The sequence below is a fragment of the Saimiri boliviensis genome, chromosome 7 (genome assembly GCF_048565385.1).
Source record: "Saimiri boliviensis isolate mSaiBol1 chromosome 7, mSaiBol1.pri, whole genome shotgun sequence".
NCBI classification, from domain to species: Eukaryota; Metazoa; Chordata; class Mammalia; order Primates; family Cebidae; genus Saimiri; species Saimiri boliviensis.
This window is the reverse complement of record NC_133455.1, coordinates 53,125,128-53,149,417: the sequence shown is the minus strand read 5'-3', so window position 1 is coordinate 53,149,417 and position 24,290 is coordinate 53,125,128. Positions and strand designations below refer to the sequence as shown.

General features: G+C 34.8%; 1 protein-coding gene across 5 annotated transcripts in view; it reads left to right on the top strand.

Annotated features, from left to right (window-relative positions):
- Positions 1-24,290, top strand: part of SYT1 (synaptotagmin 1) — a 566,577-nt gene that overhangs the window by 322,193 nt on the left and 220,094 nt on the right. For all 5 annotated transcript variants that reach the window (XM_010338453.3, XM_003927827.3, XM_074402517.1 and 2 more), the window contains one exon: positions 18,199-18,381. In XM_010338453.3, coding sequence (XP_010336755.1) covers positions 18,216-18,381 — 166 coding nt within the window. In that variant the 5' untranslated portion in view covers positions 18,199-18,215. The remainder of the gene's footprint in view (positions 1-18,198; positions 18,382-24,290) is intronic.

The following is a 24,290-nucleotide window of genomic DNA, read 5'->3' as shown; positions in this document are numbered from 1 at the left end:
CTCTTGCTAATATTCTAATTTCTGTTTTATTGTTCTTCATAGAGCAAAATGTTTCACAGTTAATCTTTACAGTATTTTTGTTTCTAAGCCTTCTAAAAAGCATTGATTTGGGAATAGCCAAATATTTGAATATAAATTGATTGTATACAATACACAGAAAACAAGTATTTTATTGATATAAATGGTTTCTTTATTTGTAGAATTACACTTAAAATTATTTTGAAGCAGGATGAACTCTCTCTGGACGGTATTAGAATTTCATGCCTAAATCAAGTTGAACATTACTTTTATATGAGCTTTTTGTCTTCTGCAGTAGCATAAATGCCTATGGTTGGAAGTGTCAGGGGAGTAGAGATGGAGATAAAAGCTTCAGGAAACAAGATGTAAGTGTGAAAGATGACAGAATGTTCATGTGGGAAGAAATTGCCATAGCTTTTCTTTCCTTCATTCCTCTTTCTAAAAGAAATACTTTGATTTAAAAACTTCAGTAATTTTCCTTCGATCTGGTTAAAAATAGCAGGAGACTCAGGCTTAACTTACATATTAATTAACACAGAAAATGCCCAGGTATCATAGAGACAGACATGAAGAAGGGGAAGCCTGTGTGAATTTTTGGAATGACAAATCCTGTGTGCTGATACTCTGATATCAGTTGACATTCTGACATTGATTTTCCTTCACTGATGAAGTAGTTATAATCTTTAACCAGCATGGCCGAGAAAGGAGTCTCAAGGGCAGTGGAGACTTTCACTATTGTCTAAGTTCTTCTTATCCTCTTTAATGCCACACCATTCTTGCCCCTTTGGAAGGTTGTTTCTCATTCACAACCATCTCAATTTAATTCAGTCTCTGATGATGGACTTCTACAAAGTGCATCTTAATCAGCAGATTTCCACAGAGACTTTTTCTGTCTTTAACATCCTCTGCAAAATGCTGGCTGAAATTCTTACTTGTTACCATGAATAACAGCATGATTTTGCAGCTACATGTTTCCCTCTTTCAAAATTGAATGCTCTATATCCGTTTTTCCCTACCAGCTGCCTTCCCTCTCTCCACTGTCAGCATTTTGTGATGAAAAAGATTCAGTTGCAATATGTGCCCCATATTGTGTAGGGTTTATATTCACTTAGGCTTTGAGTCAGGCTTCCTTTCTCACCATAGAAATGCCCTATCACCTCTCCAAATACCAATTCTCTCTAAAATTAAATTTAATGTGATATAACAGGCAAAACCTAGAAATGTATTCAAAACCTACTTCTGACACCAGAGAAAAATAAAAAATCATGAGCAAATTCACCTAAGTTTACCCATATTTATATGTTTTACTCCCTTTTAACAGAGTAATGCAATATTAGGTTTATACCAATATAAATACATATCATAAGCACTATGAAATTTTATACTGTGGTAGGGATTGAGACATTGTGGTGAGTATTTCAAATACAAATGTGAATAAAATCCTTTCCCAAAACTCAGGGAGCTCAGAGCTGATTGATGAAATAGATACATAAGAAGACAATCATGATATATAATTCTAGAAATGCAGTAATCATTCATAAAAGTTCTGATCTTTTCCTTTTCCCAATATAATGGTAAGGAAGTTTGTTTAAGAAAATATGTTTAAGAATAGGTAGTATAAATTTTTTTTCATTAGAATTATAAAGAGGGCTTCTCTTCCTGGTGACATCTTAACCACAAGAGATTATTTATGCTTCCTTCCAAAAGCTACTAAAATAGTATAATAGAAGAGAGATGAAACAAGTGAAGGACATAAAATTCTGGGCAACATGAAAGTACCTTAACAAATCAGAAATTCTGAATTGTTTTCAAAACATAGAAAGCATTTTATAATAATTAATAAAGATACCAGATCTGAGAAAAAAAACTGCAACCCAGAAGTGCTTGAAAGAAATGTGCTACAGAGACAGTAGCCATTTTCCCCAGCTGTCCCTTGATAGTCTAACAAATTGCCAAAGGATTTCTGCCTGGAGGGTAATTACAGTGGAGTAATTTATTAAAGGAGAATTGCCTCCTCACAGCTGGACAACTGGCTTCAGTTTACAAAGAGGCACTAAGAGCCACTATGAGGGCTCTCTGAGTAATGTGGACAGGGTGTAGGACCAAACAAGAAGGAAACCACAGTCCTCCGAAGCTCTAAAGGGTAAAGAGTAAGAATAGGCCCTCTGCCAGACAGAAAATCCTGTCCACTCAGAGAAATGCCTCCCTTACCTTGAAAATTGAGGGAACTCCTAGCCTATCTACTGCTACCTGCCCAGGTATTTAGAAGAAAAGCCTGGGTAACCAGGTATACCATGCTCTCAGTCAATACTTTCATTCTGAGAAGAAGTTAACTGGGGAAAGAGATTTGCCCAATTAACAAAATGTATACCAGTCATAAGATTAATCAACATAAGATTCCAGCATAGAGTTCCTAGCTTTATAGCCAATGCTGTTATCCAGATCATAACTGAGCCAGTCTATATAATTCAGAAACATAATCTGTCCACCCTCCCTGTCATATTTATCTTGATTAAAGGGAATTTTTTTGTAAGTCAGATTAATATTCAATTGGTGAATCACCAACCTGTACAAATAGTGAAATGGTAAAAAGTTAAGGAAATGTATTTTGAATCAGAGGGTTATCACATGGGTCAGCCAGTCATTTCATGGAGCCATCCTTTGATCATCTCCTGGCTATTTTCAATTCTCAGAACTTTTTACTTCCTTCATTGCTGATGCTGCGGAGCCTCTAAAAGGCTTATAGTTTTTTAGGATAACATTCTTAAGAGCTGTTGTGGAATGGCCCATGCTAGGCAAGGAGTGATTTTTCACATGTGTATATACTGGAAGTTGGGTCATGTAAATAGTTGACTACCTCTCAGTGCCATGTAAAGCTAAGCCAGAGCCAATGAGAGAGTCTAGCCAGTTTCACGAAGAATCCTGAATAATTTCTTCAGCAGCAGCTATTATTTTAAAATTTGATAAATCTGAGAATATTTTTAGACCTTATTCTATAAAGAAAGGCAAACAGCCTTCATCAAGAAATCGACAAAAATACTTTCAGTTGTTTATGTTGCTATAAGACCATTGGAGTTGCTATAAGACCAAAGGATAGTGAAGTAGGGACAGAAAAAGTTGCCATATTCCAGGATCTGACCTTCAAAGTCAGGCTCAAAAATTTGTTTAAAGTCATCTTTTGGTATGACTCACACACAAGGGGCTAATGTATAAGCCATAATTCTAATAATTGTTTAGGGACTAGACACAGTGTCTTTAAATCTGTGCATTCTCTCCTAGTAGAAAAATCTATAGGAAAACACTGTATTAACCTTTATAAAATCATAGTAGAGCTCTATTCTCTAGTAAAGTTATAGTGTGCATATGCTTTCTACTTCTAGTATGGGAAAACTTCTAAGTTACCTTTGTAAAAATCTTTCTCTTATATTTCAGTTTGATTTTATAATTTTACTCCAATTATTTTAGTGGTGCTTTGGTAGCATTCCTGCTTTTCCTCTTTCTTTCTTTCTTTTATGCACAAAATTTTGACACAATCTTTTGGGATTCTTTTTTCCCTTCCCATTGATTTTGTCTTTGATTGCAAAAGCCCTTGAGTGGTTTCTAAACTTAAAACTGCTGGTAAACAAGAGGAATTATATTGTCATATCTTCTATTTTATTCTATATTTTACCTTCTATAATATAGGGTGAATCTTTTAGTTGATTAAAATCAACACTCATGTTTTATTCATGCTATCAGTGTGCTTTTTAGCTTAGTACAATGTTAGTTTATCTGCAATGTAATATTCAGTTATGAATATTATTTGTAATCGTGTGCCCTCACTCAAATATGTCTCCTTAGCCAGTTGGATATTAATTGAGATTTAGCTACTTATATTAGCTATTTTAAGAAAAAGCAATTGCATATGAATGGCATGGAAGAAAAAATATCTGAGTAAATATAAACATATTTTCTTCCAACAATGCATCATAGTTTATATAGTTTATAACTAGACTGATGAAACAAACATGGAGTCCTAGTCATCCACAATCTTGAGCTACACCATAGGAAAAGATGCAGATCTTCCATACATCCATTGCTTTACAGTAAGGTAGAACTGACTTCTACTTAAGAATATTTAAAAATATAATATGGCATTTAAGAATAAAAGACATCTAACAACTTTTTTTTTTTTGAGACGGAGTTTCGCTCTGGTTACCCAGGCTGGAGTGCAATGGCGCGATCTCGGCTCACCGCAAACTCCGCCTCCTGGGTTCAGGCAATTCTCCTGCCTCAGCCTCCTGAGTAGCTGGGATTACAGGCACGCACCATCATGCCCAGCTAATTTTTTGTATTTTTAGTAGAGACGGGGTTTCACCATGTTGAACAGGATGGTCTCGATCTCTCGACCTCGTGATCCACCCGCCTCGGCCTCCCAAAGTGCTGGGATTACAGGCTTGAGCCACCGCGCCCAGCGACATCTAACAACTTTTAAAGTAGAAGTTTGGCACACTCAGTACAAGTACTTTAGATCATGTTTTAGTTTTCTTTTAATGTCATAATGTCAAATTATTGATCAATAAGTATGAAGAAAGTCCAAAGAGATGAAGCAACTGCCTGTAGAATGACTTCATATCAATGAAATTATAGTATCTATAATTACTGAATAAAACATGAAAATGCAATTTAGCTCCATATATTGCTCTTGTCAGTAAGCCAGCATGCCTGTTGATCATGCAAATAGGATAGTATTTACAGATCATGCTTCAAATCAGAAACTATGTTCTTTCTAAACTTTTTCTTTGAAGAGCTGAGATGCAAACTGTGATATATTCGTCAGTCTTATTAAGCCATTCAGATGGAAATGGCATTAAGTCCAGGCGTTGGCCAAGTGAAAATAAAAGTTAAAGAACCAGAAATAATGACCTTTTATTAAAGTTACTCATTTCACAATGTTCAATGTGATGCTCCAATGTGAGATGGTGACTCAATGGTATTTATAGGAAATCTGTTCTGAACCCCACTTTCTTTAAGTGGTCTGATCTGGATTTGTCAAGATGGAAGAGAAGACGTGAAAATTCATCATCGACATATCCTTAACTTTATTAAAGCGTGACTTGTTGAAGAAACAGAAAATAAACTGTTTCCTGTGAAGAAACAAAAGCAAAGGAGAAACAGAAGGAGACAGAGAAGAAGCAAAAGAAAAGGAACTTACAAAGAAACACATGGAAACTATGCCACATAAGAATCACAACAGGGCACCTGCCTTTCAAATATGCTTTCCAGTCCTCCAAGTCCTCCTGATTTATTTGTACAGTTCTCCTGATAGATCAAGGTGTAGTTGTCCACTGCCCCCTCACTTGCAGACTTTGATGAATGATGGACACACTAAAAGGTAGAATATTCCATTGGAATGTAATATATAAAATTGAACCCTTACCTAAACATTTCACATCTTTAAATCAGCTTAAACCAATCACAAAACCATTTTTTTCTTTCTCTTTCTTCCTTCCTCTTTTCTTTTCTTTCTTTTCTTTTTTCTTTTTTTTTCTTTTTTTTTTTTTTTTTTGGACGATGTTTTGCTCTTGTTGCCCCGGCTGGAGTGCAATGGCTGATCTGGGCTCACAGCAACCTCCGCCCCCAGGTTCAAACAATTCAAGTGATTCTCCTGCCTCAGCCTCCTGAGTAGCTGGAGTTACAGGCATGCACCACCATGCCTGGCTAATTTTGTATTTTTAGTAGAGAGAGGGTTTCTCCATGTTGGTCAGGCTGGTCTCAAACTCCCGACCTCAGGTGATCCACCCGTCTCAGCCTCCCAAAGTGCTGGGATTACAGGTGTGAGCCACCATGCCCAGCCTACCAATTTTCTTATAATTCACATCAACTCAATTCATATTTATCCAACTCCACAGGATGCAGAGTGCTGAACTTCACCATAATTTACAGAATGTAGGGAAGACACAACCCTGTTTTGAATAGGAAAAAAATATATAATGAAAATCTCTTAGACCTACTAGGAATCAAATGCTTCAGGCACACATAGGTAAAGAGTATTAGCAACAAGGCAAGTTAGCTTTGCCTAGTAGAAAATAAACCTAAGGAAAAAATAATTTTTTATTGTGAAAATAAGATCATAAAGTATTTGTGTATGCTTGTTTTTGGCTACAAGCAACAGCAGATGCAATACAAAATGAATTAAACCATAAGGGTAATGTATTATTTTCCATTATAAGAACTCCCAAGGTATGGTGGTCGTGGGTTGATTAATGCAGCTGCTCAATGCCATCGTGAGGTTATGCTTACTTTCTGTTTGTAGCTTGCTGTCCATAGTGTATCTATCTGCCTTCCCTTTCACCAGATTCTCTCAGAATCATGACATGGCTGCAAGCAATTCCAGGTACCACATGCAAATGCACACCCAGCAGAGGAGACATTACTTCCTCTGTATGTCTTTTTTAAGATTAGAAAAACATTTCCAGAAATCACCCAACAGAATTCCCCTTGTATTACTACAGTTCCAAATTGACTCATATGCCCTTGCCTAAACCAACCATCGGCAAAAAGAATAGGATTTCCGTGATCGATATATAGACTAATAAGATTTTCTCACGAAATAGGAATAAGGCAATCTCCCTAGAGCAGTACTTGTCAGAAAAAAAAAAAGGTTTGTCTTAAACTGAAAGGAAGGAATAGCTACTAGGTAAAAAACCAACACACTGTTAGGTAAACAGCCAACAGTCTTGTTTGTTATTGTCTTGTAGATTGTTCATTCTTGTCTGATGTCGCCAAATTAATTCACTGGCACACAATAGAAGGTAGAATTTCAGGAGAAGTAAGACAAATCACCACTTTTTACACTTCATATTAGATATATTTAGCATATAAACTTAATTGCAGGCCCTGCTATACTCAGATATTTTAAATCTCAGTGGTTTTCTATGTGGTGTGTTCTCTCAGTACAGTCTCCTCTAATTATTTATACTAGAGTATATTTTGGATTTTAACCATCTGTGTACATGGCTGTATCCCCAGGCATTCAAATGGTGAATGAATTACTTGAGAATTATTCAAAGCACCTAGTATAATATTGGACACATTGTAGACACACAGTTTATTCATTCGATCAACATTTATCTATTCATTTATTAGTGAGGCAGACTTCCATGGACTCAGAGCTGGCCTGTTTCAATTTAAATCCTGGCTCCACCACTTACTAGCTGTGCAAACTTTGGCAAATTCTCCCATCTATAATAGAGAGACACTGTAATAATATTGCCTGACTCATGGGGTTTATTTTGTGACCATTATATGAGCTTAGATGTTTAAAGCACTAGGTAATAGTATCAGCTTAAACGTTAGATATTTGTATTTATTATTATTTCTAATGGGTAGATTGTAGCATTTTCCATCATCCTATTTATCACATTCTGAACTGTGTATGGATGTATTTTAAGGTTTTGCTTCACTGTGTGACAAAACAATGACTGTTTGAACACAATGTGATAAAAGAGGGCTGTCAGTTGCAAGCTCAGATTTTCTGTCAAGTGCCTGCAGCTCAGACACAGCAAGAATTCAGAGATGAGTTTCAGCAAAGCAATGGAGAATGGAAATTCCAAATTGTTTATTTGTAACTTCTAAAAAAAAACACTATGAGAGCCAGTTGGATTGCTCCAGCTAAGCTGTGTCTCTTCATAACTACCAAAAGCATCTAGTACCATCTTACTATACAAAAGTTAGAGATCACTTCAATTAATATGCTATACAGTGAGCACAGTCACTAAGAAAAGCTATGTCAAATTGATCCACGGAAGATTTCAATTCCATCTCTAGGCGTTAAATCTACCTTTTCTATCAAAGGCGGGTGTTGAACAATGAGAACATGTGGACACAGGGAGGGGAGCATCACACACTGCGGTCAGTTGTGGGGGGCTAGGGGAGGGACAGCAGGGGGGTGGGGAAGGTGGGGAGGGTTAATGTGGGGATAAATACCAGATGTAGGTGATGGGGGGATGGAGGCAGCTAACTACCTTGCCATGTATGTACATAAGCACCTATCCTGCATGATCTGCACATGCACCCCAGAACCTAAAGTACAATAAAAAATGGAAAAATAATAATTAATTAGAGACACTTGAGTTGTAACATTTTTTAAAACACTACAAAATACACCTGAAGTTTTTATAATGCATCTGAAAAGACTCATATCTTTTCTTGATTATGAACCTGCCATTCTTACTAAAATCTTGGAAGGCTTTTTAAAGCCTGAAACATTCTACATCATTCAGTGGCACTTTAAAAATAAATGCGGTTTTTGAAACTGTAATGATAAAATATTATATTTGTAGAGAAATGGATGTGTAATAAATGGATTATTAGCAAAATGATAGTAATTTTGTACATTCATCAATGAACACGTTTTTAGTGACAACTCTAATGTACCATATTTTTAAGATTTATGTCCCTATTGTAGGTGGAAAATTTTCAGGTTTGTATAAAACCTTCTAATTTTCTGTATATTATTATAGTAATTTAGTACTTGAGTTTTCTCTTGGATATGTTTTTGCTTGTTTGTTTCCATTATTTTATTCTCTATAATATATGTCTAAAGGGGAAAATAACATAGCAATGAATATAGTTTTCACTTGCTTATGGATTTATTTTTATTTTAGCTAGTTCTTCTGAAATTTATGTTGACTGCAATTGCTAAATATAATTGTAATTGATCTTCCGAGAATGAGAAACACAGTTAGTTTAAAAATTTTTTAAAGTTTTCCCTTTCCAATACGTTACTCATAAATAATACTCATATTTCTCCTCATTCTTTAGGAAATATGTATTTCATGTACTCTAAGAGATCATTAATTATAAGATGCATCATTATTTTATATAGCACTAAGAAAAAATGTTGCAAAACAATTCAAGAATGGTTTTATGTTATTTTGAGTTTTATTTTACATTAAAAGATCATTTAGACAGTTACACATTTTGTCACTCTTATACACACACCAAAAAAAAATAAAAGCAAAATAAATTGGTTAATAAACTTCTAAAATTTCTAAATCTGTTTTCAATACTCTGATTTGATAATGCCCTTTTTTTCACACACCATTTTTGCAAATATTGCTTTACTGTCACCTCCAAAATCTTCCAAATTGCTTGCATCTCATTCTGCTAGTTCTGATGGTACAGCCAATATTGGAAGGTTTCAGACAACAACCCAGATGCAGATCCCTTCTTCAAGTCACCTTTGACTGATTTATTGACTGGAACATCAGTAGGAATAACAACCGTGTTGAGTGTACATCGAGCAAAATGACAACTGAGCCTGGCAGACAGTGATAGTAAGATGCCACATACTGTAAGAAAAATCCCCATTTCAGAGATGTAAAAACTGTGAAAAAAAAAATATTGCGAAAGAATGTGTTCAGTTGAGTGTTCAATCCATCACTCAACTATGAGTCTCCATGGCATTTTCCTTAGCTTCCATGATGGGATCCCGTATCACTCAATGCTGTCAGTTCCAGTAGTCTTCCATATACATCAGTTAGGAGTGCAGAGTGAAGACTTACTGACAAAAGTCATCATTTCTGGCTATAAATTCAAATGATGCAGAAACTAACAAGACTAGTGACTCCACACAGTAGGTTTTGTTTCTTATAATACTTTCTCGATTACAAGGTGCATATATGCTCAGATCACCATCAAGTGTGAGAATCTGTGGGATACTGTGTACTGAAACTCAGATGGAGATGAAAACCAGGTCAATGGAAGTGGAATAACTGTGAAGATGACATTGCATAGTGATCATAGATGTGAGCCCTGGGATCAGATAGCCATACTGGAATCCTGGCTTCACCACTTACTAACTCTGTGATGATGAGCATGTTTATTTTTTTCTCTATGCCTCAGTTTCTTCAAAGTTTTTCATAGCTTAAATTCCTAGGGAAAGATTCTTATTTGCCTGATTCACCTTTTCATGCCAAACAGTGTCATTGGCCTCAATCCAATGAGCTGCCTTTGAATCAGGTACACATTCCTCCTTAAATTTGCTGTGACTGTGCTGTAGGGCATGGTCACACAATGGACATGAGCTGTTTCCCACCTTTAGAGCTGTGAGAACAATTTTACTGAAAAGGAGCTAACGATGTGCACACACTGGATTTCGTACTTTGAGTACATCTCCCACCCACCTTGATTACGATCAAGGGTTAGATCCATCTCTCCTTAGAAAAAACAAAGTTTTTTGTTTGTTTGTTGTAATTTTATTTTATTTTGGGTTCCAGGATACATGTGCAGAATGTGCAGGTTTGTTACATAGGTAAATGTGTGCCATGTTGGTTTGCTGCACTCATCAACCCATCACTTAGGTATTAAGCCCCTCATGCATTAGCTGTTTGTCCTGATGCTCTCCCTCTCCCTGACCCACCTAATAGCCCCAGTGCATTGTTCCCATTCCTGTGTCCATGTGTTCTCATTGTTAGCTACCACTTAAGAGTAAGAACATGCAGTGAAAAACAAAGTTTAAAGAAAGAAAAAAAGATAAAGAGATGTTAAACCAGTTGGGCCAGCTTGGAAATAAATCTAGAAAACAATGACACTTTTTGACACAGGACGTTATGATTTTTAAACAATGAAAATTAGAGTTAGATGGGAAAATAACTAAATTCTTAATATAACTTGTCTCCTTCCATCTTTAAGAAAGATGGCTCTTGAGCTTTTGCTCAGCTTGAAGAGACAGGGATTGGAGTGGATGGACACTGGAGAATCTGGAAAACTAAATTGCCTCACATAAGAAAAAGACAGGAAAGAATTCTCATTAACAATACGAAATTTGCAAGTTGGTAAGTCAGTTTTCCAACCTCTAGAAGTAGGATTAGCTAGGTACTTAAACATTTAACCCCTAGTTTTTAACATAGACTTTTGCTTTTTAAGCTATTTGTCCATTTTGAGAAACTTACAGCTGCATGTCTCTGTGCTTATCCCTTTTGGGCCCAAATTTCCTAATTCCTCATCCTATTTGTTACTTCTTATTTATGCTTTCTCACCTGCTTCCTGGAAATCAGAGTCATGTTCTCAATTGTCTAAATATGTCAAAAAGATAACTATGTGTTGTAATTTACCGTTATCGGTTTCGGGAAATGCCATTGTGGGGGTATATTTGAGTTTCCATAATGGGAGGAAGAAACTCATGGGCTGTTTTAGTGGTGTGAATTGATATCTGATTCTGCTATTCTCAACTCCACACAAAGCATAAACTTCACTAAATTCTCATTACTTACATCAAGTACTTAGTACATGATAAGTAAGACCTAACTAAAAGTGATTCTTGTTCTCCCCTTAGGGAAAAAAATCAAAGAAAGAAAGGAAAAAGTTAAGACAAGGAGGGGTTATAAGAGAAAATGGAGATTGAAGCATTTTGATCAGAATGAGAAGAGAGAGAGACAGGAGAGAGGGATATGAGAAGGAAAGCTAAAAGAGCTAAAAGGGTTGTAGGAGGCTGAAGAGAAGTTCTGAAGAAAAAAAGAGAGAAGACACATAGTACCTTCAATAGAGCCAGAAACCAGAGGAACAGAGATGTTTAAAGGGGATTCTTAGGCAAGGCAGCTGGTGAGCGTGCAATATTTCCTTCTGCTTACATTCTTCCAAAGACACCTTCAGCATAACACCTCTACACACCTCTTCAATGTTTGTATTGTGGGATTTATGAGATTGGGGAAGAATGTTTGTTTGTTCTATTCTTAAAGTAAAGCTAAGAAGGTCGAGTTATATTCAATTTGCAAAAGCACTATGAGAAATACTTCCTGAAAGGCATACTCTTTAAAAAAAAATTCTCCGTACACCTCTGATGAAACTTCTGTGACTTGTTAAATGAGTACAATCTGGAGGTAACTAGATCCATTTGGAAAAAAAATGAAGAAGAACCCAGGCACCTGTGTGCTTTATGTTAGGCCAACTGCTGTGCTTCCGGCTGTTCCAAGGTCTGAAAAACAACTTTTCATCAGTAGTCTTTTCTTTGGAACCACCGCTGTAAGTCGGCTCTCCTCCATAGTGACAGGGCTGTACAGTCTCTTACTTCCCTCAAGAGAAATTATATTTGAACTAGAGAGAGGATATATACCTCGAGCCTGACATTCAAACATCTGCAAACTTGTGGAAGATTTTGATATGCTGCTAGGCTTTACTTAACTGCCTAAGGATCTTTGGATTTGGAAAGAATTTAAATGAAAGTTTTGACAATGGTTCATTTTTTTCAAAAATATTTAAGAGTAGGAGTTATAGGTCAGATTCTTTGGGAACCTGTTCTCAATCAGAGATAGTTTACTAGGAAATGTTCTCTGTGTAAAAAACTGAAGGAAGCAGATATATGAAAGGGGAGATGCTTGCTGAACTAATATGCCATTACAACAGGCTTTAGCTGATCCTACAGTGTCCCTCAGACATGAACTAAATCGAGCCAACATCCAACACTCATTGCATGAGGTCTATTCCTGGGTAAGGGGCCTTAACCTTTGGCAAAGCAGCTGCTTTTGGCCAAGGGCAATTTCTTCAGAGTGACTCCCTGGCTGTGAGCAATCAGCAGGCAGCACTGCCTGAAGCTGAGAGGAGAGGCTGAAATCCTTATTCCTGAAAGCCACAGGGCATGCAAAGAAGTGAATGAACATGGCCCTCATTTATGGATTCTAGCTATACCCACAGCAGATCAAGGAAAACTTGGATGTACTAAAATCGCTACATTCTGCCCTCCACCTCAAAATATACTCTGACACCTTCCATAGTATCTCCTAGATTCTTTTAAATAATTATTCCAATAGTTAGTTTCAATATGGGGCTTTCTGCATTAAAATACTTTTTTTAACAATAATATTTTTTGACCTTCTCCTATAAGTGATTTAATTTTGCATGCTATTGTTATAAAATGCAATACTTAAATAGAAATGGAAGTAATGCTTTGTCTAAAAATCATGATGCTATTGCAGTACAGGAGATTTTCTTACTATGTAATCTGAGAAATCTATGTCAATTTGTAGATCTAGAGATAGGTATAAATAAAGTCCTACTAAGAAGAATAATTCTAAGGGGACAGAGGGAAGTTGTCATAGCAACCAATGTCCAGATTTGCCTCATTTTACACCACAAAACTATAAACTTTTTTTCATATCTCATTTTTTTCATAAGTTATTGGGGTACAGGTGGTATTTGGTTATGAAGTTCTTTAGTGGTGATTTGTGAGATTTTGGTGCACCCATTGCCCAAACTGCATACACTGCACCCTATTTGTAGCCTTTTATCCCCCACCTCTATACCACTCTTCCCAAGTCCCCAAATTCGTTGTATCATTCTTCTGCCTTTGCATCCTCAAAGCTTAGCTCCTACATATCAGTGAGAACATACAATGTTTGGTTTTCCATTCTTGAGTTACTTCACTTAGAATAATAGTCTCCAATCTCATCATCACTGTAAATGCCATTAACTCATTCCTTTTTATGACTGAGTAGTATTGAATTGTATAAATGTACTGTAGTTTCTTTATCCACTCATTGCTTGATGGGCATTTGGGTTGGTTCCATAATTTTACAATTGCAAATTGTGCTGCTATAAACATGCGTGTGCAAGCATCTTTTTCATATAATGACTTCTTTTCCTCTGGATAGGTTCCCAGTAATGAGATTGCTGGATCAAATGTAGTTCTAACAAAAGTATAAACTTTAATGATACCTTCATATCTTTTCTATATTTTATTTTAACCAGTGGCCACTTTACATATTTGCTAAATATGTAACTGCATCATTCATTCTTGAGATTCAGCTTCTGATTACATTTTAAAGTATTTTTTGAAAATCTGGCATAGGAAATTAAACTTCTGCTGCAAGATCCAGTTTTCTCCAGAATAGACATTTTGAAGATTTTTTTCTTTTTCATAATTTAAAAAAATCAAGTTTACAGCATACTGAGAATGTAGACATTTAGGGGGAAAGTAGATATTCTACCACAAGGTTAAAAATTTTCAATGCATCCTTCCAGCGTCTTCTCTACAAAAGATTTTTTAAAGAAAAATGGGACACTTTATGTACTGTCTCATAATTTGTGTTTTTACCTAACATTCCCATGTATTTCCAGGTTTATAGATGGCTACCTTTTAGTAATTTTTAGAACATCATTTTATAGATCACTCTAAGTTTCTCTGTTAGGTAATTTCTGGTACTTCTAATGTTGTAAATAATGTTACAAACATCCTGATAGTAAATTGCTTTTACATCTATCTAAGATTAATTTTTATTGAGAATTCCTAGAAGAAAAATGACCCTTTCTAAAGCTTTCGATATGTTCTGTTAGTTTGGTAACTATAGAATATCTTTCTAATCTAGTCTCCTTCATAATGGCTCATTTTCTTGTACCCTCACCTTCATTATCTATATTTACCCAGATTTCTAAATGAATATGTCACTTCACTGTTATTTTATTTAACTTTCAGTTCTTTATTTGTGAAATAAAATTGTTTATGGTTTTGCTTTTAGTTTTTGTTAGGAGGCAGAGGAGTTTGTGTTTCTTATTTTGAAAATTGCTTGTGCTGCTATTTACAATAGGAAAGACTTGGAATCAATCCAAATGCCCATCAATGATAGACTGGATAAAAAAATATGGCACATATACACAATGGAATACTATGCAGCCATGAAAAAGAATGAGATCATGTCCTTTGCAGGGACAAGGATGAAGCTGGAAACCATTATTCTCAGCAACTGACACATGAGCAGAAAACCAAACCCTGCATATTCTCATAAGTGGGAGTTGAACAATGAGAACACATGGACAGAGGAAGGGGACCATCACACATCCAGGCCTGTCGGGGGTAGGGTACAAGGGGAGGGGGAGCATTAGGACAAATACCTAATGCATGCAGGGCTTAAAACCATTATAGCACATGTTTACCTATGCAACAAAACTGCACGTTCTGCACATGTTTTCCAGAACTTAAAGTAAAATTTAAAAAAAGAAAAGAAAATTGCTTGTGCTGGACTTTCTTTTAGAAGATAATTTAATTTTTATTCGATAATATTTTTCTTGACAATTTAATTTTCTATTTAATAACTTTTTTGGTATATTTCAGGAGGCTAAGTTCCACTTTAACAAGCTAAATGACTGTGCCTCTAAAATTAAACTTCTAGTAGGATGACTTGTGTCTTCCATTTACTGGCAAGCAGATTCAAAAGAAAATCATAAATACTTCTTCAGTACTGATTTAATTGTTTAATGATGTTTACATGTTATTATTAAAGTAGACCAGTGGAAAGGAAGCTTGGATCAGGCTAAATCTGTGTAGGACCAATCACACTACCCTGGGAAAACCATAGTCCGGTTTCTTCTGTAAAATAAGATTGAGTTACTTTTCAGAGTTGTAATAGGAATTGAGAATTGTCTCCTTCAATACCAACAACAGTATTTTGGCACAAAGTAGGTGTCCAATAAATGAAATCATTAGTTATTATTAGCCTCTTTTGGTGTTATTTTATTTTAACATGTCCCTTATTTTACTGGTTTTTCAAACTGTAGGTCTCAAATCATGAGTGGATTGTGAAACTAATGTACACAACTTTGAGATACAGCTAGAACTTTTTAGAAAGAACATAGCAGAATTAACTATATCTAAGTATTTCGCAGAAGTGTTTTTGTGTGAAACTTTTCTTCGGTATATAATATCTAGGCACAGAGAAGTGTGTACACTGGATGATGATGTAAAGTGACCTCTTACTATGAGTTGTATCTAAAAACAAACAGGATTATATTAGATATTTGTCTCACAGTTTGCAAGTCTCTTGATGCTATAGTGACTAAGACACCTTGGTTCAAATTCCGACTCCATTAATTACTACTGTATGACTTTAACTGCCTGACTTTTACTGTATAACCTCCTATGCCCTAGTTTCCTCGCCTAAGAAAGGGGTGATAATTATTCATGGGAGTACTATGAAAACTACTGTATGCTTTAATACGTGTAAACCACTTAGCAGGTGCTCAATAACTGTTAGCTTATTTTATAAAGACTTATTAGAAGAACTTTTTTTTCTGAATAAGCAAACAGTATACATAGAAGAATATAAAGTCATCAGTCTGGGCGTGATGACTCATACCTGTAATCCCAGCACTTTGGGAGGCCAAAGTGGGCAGATTACTTGAGGTCAGGAGTTCAAGACCAGTCTGGCCAACATGGTGAAACTCTGTCTCTACTGGAAATACAAAAGTTAGCCAGGTGCATTGGTTTGCACCTGTAATCCCAGCTACTCAGAAAGCTGAGACAGAATTGCTTGAAGCCAGGAGATGGAAGTTGCAGTGAGCAGAGGTTGCCCCACTGCACTCCAATCTGGGCAACAGAGGGATACTCTGAAAAAAATTAAAAATGAAAACGTCATCACATTAGCCAGGACTGAAGAATCAGGTAGTTTTTCCATCCACAAAAATGATGCTTCCTGATAAGCATCTTATTTCCATAAATATGAATTTTCAAAAACCAAGTAACTATTCTTAGTTTTGCTATTTACAAAAAATATTATCTCTCAAGATATGAAGGAATAAAAATAAAACACTAATCAATTAGTCTTTGTCAATATATTAGATCCTCAATTACCTATTATATTTTGTTGTTTTATGAATTTTTTAAATTTTGCAGTGGTATACACTAAGTAAAAAGAACTTTGTCTATATTTAGCCTAACAACAGAGCAAGATCCTATCTCATAAAAGAGAGAGAACTAGTCAATTATAAAATAAAAATTCTTATCTATGTATATGTGTTAGTCTCAGCAATGATCTCCCGGAAGTAGATACAAAATCTCTGGTTTTGATTAAGATTTTAATAAGAATCCTATGCACCTGAGATTACTCTATTTTCAGTTGTACTTTTACTAAATAAGTGTGCATAGCTAACTCACAAATCGTTTGAATTTCATTTTAAAAAAAAATATTTGCTGATTATCTCCACGTCCTTGCAAAATAAAAGGTTTTTATAAGTTCAACCACTTTTCTGTTGAGAATATGAAGTGAATCCTGTTCAGGCCTCTTTACTTACCTATTTATGCCCCAAATCATGCCCATTCTCTCATCAGAAAGCCTGAAATCTTAAGTTGTACAGGAGAATTACCAAGTCCAGAATATTTTTAGATTGAAGAATATTCATTTCTACTCCTTTAGAATACCTTCCTTACAATTGTGCCTTCACATGTTCTAAGAAAAATCTAGGAAGGGCAGGTTTTAATCCTTCATATTTCAGAAGGTGGACAAATTATGAAGTCAAATGGCTTGTTAAAGTTTAGTTAGCTAGTGAAGAGGATGAGAACTGATGTCTTCTGAATTCACAGCTATTTTTATTGATCATTTTATTAATTGTTTTGGGATATTTGGGAGGTGAACAAATACTTAAAATAATTGGATAAATTAATAAAATAAAATATTCAAATTAAATAAGCTAAATAAAGTAAAATAATGAAACTTATAAGTTATGTTTTATTAGCAGAACTTCAATGTATATAGTCAACCATGCCATATTTATAGTGACTTAAAAAAATTATCCAGCAAGACAAGTGAATTATTAATCAGAGTATTGTTTACAATAAATGTCAAAAAAGTGATTGGGGTGAAAACTTACCATCAATAAATAATATTCAAGAACCAATTATTGTAATATATTCATAACATGTTTGAGTATCAATACTATAAATAGTATATTTATAACCATTTTAAAGTCATTAGCATTTTGAATGTATGTTATCATTTATTAACATTTCCAATACAAATATTACATCTCTTTTTTCCTTTTAAAAAATACAAAATATTTAATATAGAGAGCATGTATTTTTGTCAAGAATTGTTTCATACACATTTTGGTAAGATATGGGTTAAAAGTTAAATGTACACGGCAAATAATTGGCTCTATAAATAACTAATAAATTTGACAGTATACATAGTATTGTTGGGAGAGAATGCTGTTCAGTAACTATGTCTGGTCTTACCTTCTGGGGAAGAGGTCTTTACTCACTGTGGTTCCATAAATATTTCATGAACCAACACAAAGCAATATGCTAATGATGGACTATTTACCCAGTGAGCAGGTGCCACCTCTGGTGTTGTTTCATCTCTGGAATACCTTTGATGTGGGAGCAGTTAAGCCATTTTGAATTGTTCTATCTTTGCTTCCCTCCCCTCACAGCTTCACCTGAACCTAAAATGGTGAGCGAGAGTCACCATGAGGCCCTGGCAGCCCCGCCGGTCACCACTGTCGCGACTGTTCTGCCAAGCAATGCCACAGAGCCAGCCAGTCCTGGAGAAGGAAAGGAAGATGCCTTTTCTAAGCTGAAGGAGAAGTTTATGAACGAGTTGCATAAAATTCCATGTGAGTATTCTATATTAGTACTTGAGTAAAAATAAGTGGTTGAAAAATACCCTATCCATTGGAAAGAAAGCAGAACTCCTTTTAATATACTATAAATTTACATTTAATTTATTACTATAGGAATGATAATATCCCAGTATAAAATGAAATATTCTTGGAAATGGAATATTCTTCTTGTCTTTAAATATACTTCATAAATGAAAATCCAGTTTATTAAAAAAATCTGCTGCTTGTCTTCAATGTAGGTAGGTTCTTTTCTTCGGTGTCTGTTTCTCTCAAGAATATTAATGTTTAGGGTTGTGTTTTATGTATTTTGGATTTGCATTTATGAAATTATTTCATTGTAAAGATTGTTTCTGCACAATAGCTAAGGTTTGCTTTCCCAATATCACAGGTTTCATTTTCTGTCACTCGTTTGTCAACATTTAAAAATCTTATAGTGATTTTTTAAAGTTTCCTTATTGTGATTTTAAAAAACTGCACTTAAGTTTATTTGGATGAGTATAACACTAAGTTCAATAAGTGACATTTAACTTTTTTATTTTATTTTTATATTGACAGATAAAATCATACTGTTATACAAGATAATGGCTATCATTAATAATATATCTATGGTGTATTCCAGAAAAATGTTAAGAGAGTGAATATAAAACGTTCTCACAACAAAAATGATAGCTATGTGAGATTACACATATGTCATTTAGCCAGATTTAGTTATTCCACAATGTATCAAAATATCATGTTGTAGACAGTAAAGATCATGTTGTACAAAAGATCTCTGGAACTTATTTCTCCTCTCTAACTGAAATGCGGTATTCTTAGACCAATATCTCCTCAATTGCCACCTTCCCCGAGCCACCACAGCCACTGCTAACCACCATTCTGCTCTCTACTTTTATAAGATCACCTTTTTTAGATTACACATGAGTGGATAATGTTGTATTTATCTTTCTATGCCTGGATTATTTCACTTAACAATGTTCACCAGATTCATTCACGTTGTCACAAATGCCGGGATTTTATTATTTTTATAGCTAAATCATATCTCATCAAGTGGATGTACCACTATCCATTCATCCCCTGATACACACTTGGGTTGATTCCATATCTTGGCTATTGTGAATAACACTGCAACAAACATGAGAGTGCACGTATCTCTTTGTCATATTGATTTCATTTTCTTTGGATACATACACAGTGGTAGGATTGCTGGATCGTACTGTAGTTCTAGTTTTAATTTTTAAAGAAACCTCCATGCTATTTTCCATAGTGGTTGAACTAATTTACATTCCCACCAACAGTGTGCAGGGTCTCACTTTTCTCCACATCCTTGCCAATACTTATATTTGATTTTTGATCATAGTCATTCTAACATGCTTGAGGTGATATTTCACTGTGGCTTTAATTTGCATTGCCTTGACAATTAGTAGTGTTGAGCACTTTTTCATATTTCTCTTGACCATGTAAATACCTTCTTTTGAAAAATGTCTATTCAGGTGATTTGACTTTCTTTTGATTGGGTTTTTTGTTTTCTTGCTATTGAATTATTTGAGGTCCTTATATATTTTGGTTATTAATCTATTAACAGTATATAGTTTGCAGATATTTTCTCCCCTTCTGTAGATTGTCCCTTTATTTTGTTGATTATTTCTTCTACTGTGCAGAAGCTATTTAGTTTGATATAATCCAATTCATCTGTTTGCTTGTATTGCTTGTGCTTTTTTGGGTCATATCCAAAAAGTTGTTGCCAAGACCATGTCATAAAGCTTTCTTCCTGTGTTTTATTCTAGATTCATAATTTTGAACCTTATATTTAAATATTTAATTCATTTTCGATGATTTTGTATATGTTGTGAGATAGAGTATAGTTTCATTCTTATGCATTCAGCTATCCAGTTTTCCCAACACCATTTACTAAAGAGACTGTTCTTTCTCCTTTGTGGGTTCTTGGCTCTTTTGTTGAAAGTGAGTTGGGAGTAAATGTGTAGCTTTCTTTCTGGGTTCTCTATTGTTTCATTTGTCTGTGTGTCTGTTTTTATGCTGGTATCATGCTGTTTTGGTTACTATAGCTCTGTAGTATAAAACTGTAACTCTGTACGTAGTATATTGAAGTCAGGTAACGTAATGCCTCCAGCAATGTTCTTTTTGCTCAAAAAAGATTACTTTGGCTGTTTAGGAATTTGTGTGGTTCCATACAAATTTTAAGATTGTTTTTCTATTTCTGTGAAGAATGTCATTGGTGTTTTGTAGTATCTTTGTCTGGCATTGCTATCAAGGTGTTGCTGGCTTTGTAAAATGAGTTTGGAAGCATTCCTTCTTCAATTTTTGGAAGAGTTTGAGAAGAATTGGTATTAGTTCTTTAAATGTTTCATAGAGATCAGCAGTGAAGATATAAGGTCTTCACTTATGGGAGATTTTTTATTACTGATTCAATCTTTTTGCTTATTACTGATCTATTAAGATATTCTATTTCTTCATAATTCAGTCTTGGTAGGTTGTAAGTGTCAAGGAATGTATCCATGTTTTCTTGGTTATACAATTTGTTGTTACATAATTGTTTGTAATAGTCTCATGACCCTTTGTATTTCTATTGGATCAGTTGCAATATCTCCTTTTTTGTTTTTTATTTATTTGAGTCCTCTCTCTTTTTTTCTTAGTTAGGTTTGCTAAAGGTTTGTCAATTTTGTTTAACTTTTCAAAAAACCCGTTTTGTTGATCTTCATTTTGTTGATCTTTTCTGTTGTTTCTGTAGTCTCTATTTCATTTCTCTCTGTGCTGATTTGTATTGTTTCCTCCCTTTACTAAATTTGAGTTCAGTTTGTCTTTGTTTTCTAATTTCTTGAGGTTCAATATTAGGCTATTTATTTGAGATTTTTCTTCTTTTTGTGATATAGACATTTATTTCTATAAAATTTCCTCTTAGAATTGTTTTGCTGTATCCCATAGGTTTTGCTATATTGTGTGTTCTTTCATTTGTCCTGAGAAATTTTTTTTGTCTCAAGAAATTTTTGTTTTCTTTTTAATTTCTTTAATGATCCATTGTTTATTCAAGAGTGTGTGGTTTAATTTCCATGTATTTGCACATTTTCTAAAGTCCCTTCTGTTTTTGATTTCTAGTTTTATATCATTGTAGTCAGAAAAAAAAATCATTTGATACAGTTTCAGTCTTCTTAAATTTATTAAGACTTGTTTTGTAGACTCACCTATGATCTGTTCTGGAGAATGGTTCATGTGCAGTTGAGAATAATGTGTATTCTGCAGCTCTTGGACAGAATAATCTGTGTATGTCTGTTGGGTTGATTAGATGCAGATTGTAGTTTAAGTGATGTTTCCCTACTGATTTCTTATCTGGATGGTCTGTCCATTACTGAAAATGGGGTGTTAGGTCACTGTTATTGTATTACAGTTGATCTCTCCCTTCAGGTCTATTATCATTTGCTTCGTATATTTAGGTGTTCCAATGTTAGGGGCATTTATGTTTGCAATTATTACATTCTCTTGCTGAATCGACCCTTTTTATCATTATATAATGATCTTTCTATTTCTTTTTACAGCTTTTGTCTTAAAATCTATTTTATCTGATACACATATAGTTATTCCTGCTCTCTTTTGGTTTCCATTTGCATTGGATATCCTTTTTCATGCCTTTATTCTGCATGTCCTTACAGGTGAAATGTAGGCAGCATATAGTTGGATCTTTTTAAAATTCATTCAGTCATTCTATGTCTTTTGATTGGAGAATATAACCTATTTGCATTCAAAGTAATTATGAATGGCTAAGAACTTACTTCAGCCATATTGTTAATTGTTCTCTAGTTATTTTGTAGATTGCTTATTCCTCTCTTTGCTTTTTTGCTGTCTTCCCTCGTGGCTAAGTGATTTCTCTAGTGATATGTTTGATTCCTTGCTTTTCATTTTTTGTGTATCAATTAGCAGGTTCTTCTATATGGTTACCATGAGGTTTTCAAAAAACATCTATAGTTATTAGAGGTTCTTTTAGGCTGATAACAAATTAACTTTGATCATGAAAAAACCTCTACAATTTTACTCCTCTACTGCTCACATTTTGAATTTTTGATGTCAAAATTTACATCTTTTACATTGCATTTTCCTCTAAAAATTATTGTAGCTATTATTATTTTTAATCGTTTTGTCTTTTAGCCTTCATACTAAAGTTATAAGTAGTTGACTCACCAGGATTACAGTGTTACAGTATTCTGCATTTGACTGTGCACTTACTTTTACCAGCAAATTTTATACTTTCAAATGTTTTTGTGTTAATCATTAGCAACTTTTTTTTCAACTTGAAAAACTCATTTTAGTATTTTTATAAGACAGGCCTGGTGGTAACGAGCTCCCACAGCTTTTGTTTGTCCAGAAAAGCCTTTATCTCTCCTTTATTTCTGAAGGATAGCTATGCTGGGTACACTATTCTCTGTTGGCAGTTTTTTCTTCAGCATGTTGTACAATATTCTACTCTCTCCTGGCATTTTCTTCAGCATGTTGTGTGATATTCTACTCTTTCCTTGTGCAATGGTGCAATCTCAGCTCACCGTAACCTCTGCCTCCCAGGTTCAAATGATACTCCTTCCTCAACCTCCCGAGTAGGTGAGATTACAGGCATCTGCCACCACGCCCAGCTAATTTTTTGTATTTTTAGTAGAGGCAGGGTTTCACCATGTTGGCCACGCTGGTCTTGACCTCCCAACTTCAGGTGATCCACTCACCTCAGCATCCCAAAGTACTGGGATTGTAGGTGTGAGCCAATGCCCCTGGCCCTGACTTGGGTTTTTTAAAGATCATACAGGGGGGAAAAAAGGCAGAGGAGGGAGATCGAGAGAGGCAAGGACAGAAAAAAGATTCTTGTGATCCAGATGAGAGACTTACAACCTGTATAAGAGAATTATTCTATAAGGACACTGAAAAACTAAATGAAACATACAAGGAATCAGTTTCTTATTCCTCTTATTAATGAGGAATAAGCAACTTGTTAATTTGTCTGTCCATTTTTAAGAAATTCAAATTGATCTAAGACATACTCTTGGCACAGTTGTCAGTAATTGCCATTCTTAACAGGAAGATTGGTAAGCCGGTAGAGATGAAGATGATCCAATACATGGAGCCCATCAACTGGGAAACACAAAATCTCAATTGTTGTCCTTGCTCTGCTGCTGAGTTAATGGACTGACATACAAACTCCAGGCACTTTTGATATAACTTTGAGGTCATAACTACATAAAACAAATACATATATTATGGGTGTAAATGTTCACTTAAGGAATATTTTGTCAAAATGTTTACATAGGATATGTTTTAGAGAAGCAGAGAACACAATGAAGACCATAAATCAAATCCATATCCTGCCTTTTGTTTAACACCATCTTCCTCTCTGGAAGAATAAACAATATGAGACATATGGCAAAGCTGATTAACTATAGGATTTAAATGCTCACTGTATACAAACCTAACTCATTTACCCATTTCCTTTCAGTTTTGGCCCAATATTAACACCTCCCCAACCACAATATTTACAATTGCAATCCATTCATCTCTCCCTATCTTTGCCAGTATTTCCTGTCCCCCATCCTTGCTTTATTTCCCACCATATTACTTAGCACCATTTTAAATAGCATCTATTTTATTATTTTTTAAAAATTATTCTAGCCTCCTCCAAAATAATGTAAGCTCTATGAAGGCAATATGTTGAATCTGTTTTATTCATGGTTATATCCACGCTGATCCCTGGCATATAATGAGGAAGTAAATATCTATTTGATGAGTGGGTGGATTAATGACTACCAATTTAACTTGTATCCTGAATCACTCCTCTTAGACTTTGAGGCCTTCATATTCTGAAAAATTTAAGCATATTACTAAAACATAAATTTTAAATTTCAAACACTTAGGAA